The 5,131-nt window shown below is 32.4% G+C and overlaps 1 protein-coding gene across 1 annotated transcript; it reads right to left on the reverse strand.

Moving 5' to 3' along the window:
* Positions 1-1,227: 1,227 nt before the first annotated feature.
* On the reverse strand, positions 1,228-4,075 carry LOC108485433 (uncharacterized). The gene is made up of 10 exons (XM_017789267.2): positions 3,642-4,075; positions 3,391-3,485; positions 3,104-3,171; positions 2,968-3,011; positions 2,761-2,838; positions 2,528-2,681; positions 2,023-2,175; positions 1,810-1,920; positions 1,627-1,692; positions 1,228-1,533 (listed from the first exon to the last, which is right to left on the reverse strand). Exons 1-10 carry the CDS (start codon positions 3,914-3,916, stop codon positions 1,429-1,431), a joined length of 1,149 nt encoding a protein of 382 aa, XP_017644756.1. The 5' UTR covers positions 3,917-4,075; the 3' UTR covers positions 1,228-1,428.
* Between the last annotated feature and the right edge of the window lie 1,056 nt (positions 4,076-5,131).

Raw genomic sequence — 5,131 nt, forward strand, 5'->3', positions numbered from 1 at the left:
TGATAGGTTTCTTGTTTTACCTTCTTTTCTTCCTAAATAGAAAATACTAATCGATTTCTAAACCTAAACCCTGTTAATCGATTACCAAATCGATTTTCTAACCCTAAACCAACCTTGTTAATCGATTCTCGAATTGATTTCTAACCCAAATCCCTGTTATTTTTTTTCCCAAATCAATTTTCTTTTCCTCCTCCCTTAATCACAATCAGTTTTTTTTTTTTTTTTTTTTTTTTTTGCCCTAAACCAACCCAACTCTACAAATTTTTTCCCTAAACCCATGTCAAACCTTGACCCTTCCACTGCTTCACCAACGTGATAAGTTAACTAGCCACATCAGCTAGTTAACTTGCCACATCAGCAATCCCGTTAAGACAGTAACGGAAAATGTTAATAAGTGACTGATTTGTCACTTTTTGATAACGTTAATGATTGTTTTGTTAATTTTCTGAAGTTGAATGACTGAAATGAAACCTAGGTGACTGTTTTGTCAGCTACCCCGAAGTTGAGTGATTGTTGGTGTAATTTACCCTTAATAAATTTAGAATTAAAATTAAATTATTATGTAAAATCATTAAAAATATGGTATTTAAGATATAATAAGAATATAACATTTAAAATAATATAAATTTGTCATTAAAATTATAAATTAAATTATGTTTTATAATTGAGGGTAAGAAATGCGGAATAGATTGCTTGGAATTGAATTTAAGTTTTATGTCTTATAACTTAATATCTTATTATTAAATCAAGAGATTAATGACAAATAAAATAAATTATTAATACGCTAAATTTATATAAAAAATTTACTTAAACATACAGTAACAATACAAAAGTAACATACTTTGTTTTTACCATATTTCTATTGCTACAATTCTGATTGAAAACCAATTTTTCTCAATTCTTCATAAGGTGAATACCTGATTAATAGATTCTTTTACCCTATAATTTATCTTCCTTTCTTCTTTTTATTATATTTAATTACCTTTTCTTTCTTTCTTCCTTTTTAATCAAGATACAACTCCATACACATTTAACTGTCTTTTTTTTTTTTTTTGGTGAGAACATTTAACCGTCTTCAAATGAAGCAATTATAGATACGTCCCGTTTAACATTTATGGTTGCTAGTTGCCATCCAGTAAGTTGTTTTTCATGGTTAATCACATTTAATAAATGTGGGTTGCCATTTGCTGCCAAGTAACTTTTAGCACCAGACAATACGCCAAGATATACAAACTTAGAGCTCAAATCATAGTTAACCCACTCCTTTTGGGAGGTAAATTACTATAATTCACAAATTCAAACATCACTCTCGTTTGGGGTTGGTGTGACCATACTAATCTGATACAAAGAGACATTTCATTTAAAAAGAACAAAAGGAAATGGAATCCACAAAATAAGTAGCAGGAAGAAAATGGGCACAGAGGAAACCTAGTTCCATTTTTCCTTGCCAAGTGCAGCAGAGATCCAGCTTGAAACCTCAGTTTCAATCTTGGATTGATCGGTTGAAGATAAAGATAAAGGAGTTACAGCAACCTGCCATGAGCCATCCAAGAAATATAAAACCAAATAATCAATTTATAAGAGAAAAGATTTATCAAGAGTTATAAAGGACAAATTCCAACTCACATATCCGTCTTCTACTGCTTTAAAATCTAAATTATCATCTGCCTTTTCTGTCTCCTTCTCCAATAACTGCTTACACATGAATGCATAAACTTTGTGATTTAGAAAATGAAATGAATATACTGCCAAAATCTGCTTCAACAACAAATACTTGCTTGCAGTAGTAGTAAGTTATTTTTTTCTTACCTCTAAGCGAAAGTATTTTTTAACTGTTTGTTGGCCATTAAATTTCCCAGCAATACCAACAGATTCAATCTCAACATTCTTCCTATGCGAGTTCAAGCGCCTCGCTGCACCCTGTTAAAGCCAAAAAATGGGTCATTTAAGTACTAATGCTAAAGCAAGGTCGCCTTTGAATTAAAACCTGGAGACGTTTTTGTGTGTGTGACTGGTACTTACGGCAGCGGAGGCATCCCGGCTGAGTTGTGCAAGTTTAATACCAAGACTTTGCTGATTCGACAGGTATTGGCCTGCAGCAGGGTGCCTATTTGCTGATACAGCTTTCCAGCTTAAAGGTGACCTCCATAAGCTCTGCCTGGTCAGTTTGAATCCCTGTAACACACACTCAGTGCCAATAAATATATGAATTATGAACTGGATTATCATGTGGAAAAAGAAATTAGTAGATTTCAGACCGGATCTAATTTCTATTAAATCAAATTACTGCTTATGTTATATACAATTCTGTTTGATTTGCACCCATCTATAGATGCCTAATCTATCACCGTATTAATCAGATTGCACTCATCTATTTAACATATCAAATTTGCTATAGCAATAATGATTAGGGGTTTGAAGTTTGAACATTCTCCGCATATTTTCAAGCATCAACTCTTCCGGTACTGTTTCTCTTGAATTATCAGCATGAGAACTAGAGCAACTATATATTTTTGTAAAGGCTTACCTTGTTTGCTAGGGGAGAAGATGGGATTTCTATATTCAGAAAGCAACTTTCTGGGAACTTTCCCCTCTCAATATCTCTTACAGCCGCTGATATTAAAGGCAAACAAAGATCGGCTGCATTTTTCAAATCACTTTCACTGCTAACATCTTTCTTCCTAAAATTAATACAAACATAAATTCATTGTAGATCCACAAAAAGAGTGGAACGTGTTTAGAAAGAAAATAATGTTTTACCAGTTGAATGATAAACAAAGTGATGGCACACCACAAATTAGTGCCTCTCTAGCTGCAGCAACAGCTCCTGAGTAGAACCTAATGGTAATAAATGATGTACATTGAAAAGAAAAAAAATTAGCTTTGAGACAATGGCAGTCAAATGTAACCAAAATAAAGGAAAGACAGGGCATAAAATATAGGATATGAAGATAACAAATTACTTACATGTTGCGACCATAGCTTGATCCTCTGTTAATTCCACTAATCACCTACATTTTTTTTTACAAATAAAATACAGCATTAAGACCTGCATTGGACAATCTCAATTCTAGAATCAACAATTAGATGTAGAAGTGCATACCAAAACAGGCTTTGACCATGAAAACAATGCTCCAGACAGAGCTAAGGAGACACAGTCCACAGGAGTTCCTGAAGATAAACATTGAGAATATGTTTCATCTTTAGTAAAACTCTACTGAGAGAAATCCAAAACATCTCACTAAACGCCATAAGCCATAATACTAACGCGAAGAGAATTGATGTTGAAACATTATAAAGAAAATGTGTGCCAGTCACGAGATGTGAATTTACTCTTTCGTTATTAACAGCTGTAGAATTTACTTTTTTTTTCTTCTTCTTCTTTTATACCTGAAACTTCAAAACCAGTGGCACCGCTCATTTCAACCGAACATACTGCAACCGTCTCTCGCACCGTCAGGGAATGACCGGCAACCGATTTGTCCCTGAAAATTCAAAATTCAAAATAAAAAAAGAAAAACTCTTCTAAGATTCACTCTGATCTGATTCAAAACTGACAAATTCTTTACACATAAACTACATTGCAATTTCTTTTGGCAACTTCAGTTGAAAAGACAATTTGAGTTGAAATAGAGACTGACGATTGAGGAGCGCAGACATGGAGAGTGAAGCGAGCGTCAGAGAGCAGAGCTTGAACGAGGAAAATGAGTCCTGGTGAATCGATTCCTTCGCAATTGGTGATGAGAAGCAGTGGTTTAGAACAACCTGGCTCGTCGACATTGCGTGAATGGGAAGGTAATGAAGAGGAGTTGGTGGATTGATGATCAATGGTGTGTTGTTGTCGTGATAAAAGAACTTGATTGAGATTCGAGATCAAAGAAGGAGGTAGTGAGTTGTTCTTCACGGAAGTTGCCATGGCGATTATTGCTCAATCCACGGAGTTTTGTCGTTGTGATTGGACACAAAATGCTGATTATTTTTAGCTGAATTCTAAGTTGGCGTTTGAGGTGATGTGGGGTGTTTTTATAAATACAGCTGCAGTGAGTTGGGAGTGGAGTCATGTTCAGTGAAAGTTACCCGCTTTTACCTATTGAGAACTAGTAATTTATTAACCACTTTTCCAATAAATAGTATTTTTTTTTTAAAATATGATATTTTTAGTATTTGAATTTGACTTTTTTATTAATTTGGTATCTAAATTCTTTTTGGTCAAAATTGGTAATAAAACTGGATAATTTTTCTTAATTTTGTACTTAAACTTCACTTTTACGTTAGTAGTTAATCTTTTTGGGAGTCTAATTTGATACCTGAACTTGACTCTTTTTCTAATTTGGTACCTAATCTCTTTTTTTTTCCAATTTGGTACTTGCCAAACGTTTTACAATTTACTCCAATATATTAACAATGTTATTTTTATGAGGTGACAAAATAATCAATGTATGGTGACATGTAATAGATTATATGAATTTTTTATTTTATAAGCTCAATTACTTTCAGTTTTATTTATTTATTTTATTAATTTAAAATAATGAATTTCTTTTTTTTAGGTTTTAAATTTTTTCTTATTTAATATTAATTTGTTAAGCATAATTTATAACCTATTTTTTAACATAAATTTCATCTAATCTTGGCAATATTTTTGTAGCATAACAAACAAAATTTTAAAATCATTAGCATTTTACATAATTTGTATAACATTTAATAAATTTAGGTGCCAAATTGAACCTAAAAAAAGACTTAGGTACCAAATTACGAAAAAATGCCAAGTTCAAGTACCAAATTGGGCTCTAAAATAGTTTAGGTACCAAAGTAGGAAAAAGTGTCAAGTTTAGGTACCAAATGTTATATTAAGCCTTTTAAAAAGGGTAAACTATACCATTAGTCACCCAACTATTAAAATATGTCTACTTTTTTCACCCAGATAGGAAAAAGTGTCAAGTTTAGGTACCAAATGTTATATTAAGCCTTTTAAAAAGGGTAAACTATACCATTAGTCACCCAACTATTAAAATATGTCTACTTTTTTCACCCAGATCATAAAAGATTTTCTATTTTAGTTATGAATGTTATCGATGTTTAATATTTTGGTTACTTCTCCGTTAAATCATTTAGGGGTGAGCGTTCGATCAAA

Source organism: Gossypium arboreum, chromosome 6, assembly GCF_025698485.1.
Source record: "Gossypium arboreum isolate Shixiya-1 chromosome 6, ASM2569848v2, whole genome shotgun sequence".
NCBI classification, from domain to species: Eukaryota; Viridiplantae; Streptophyta; class Magnoliopsida; order Malvales; family Malvaceae; genus Gossypium; species Gossypium arboreum.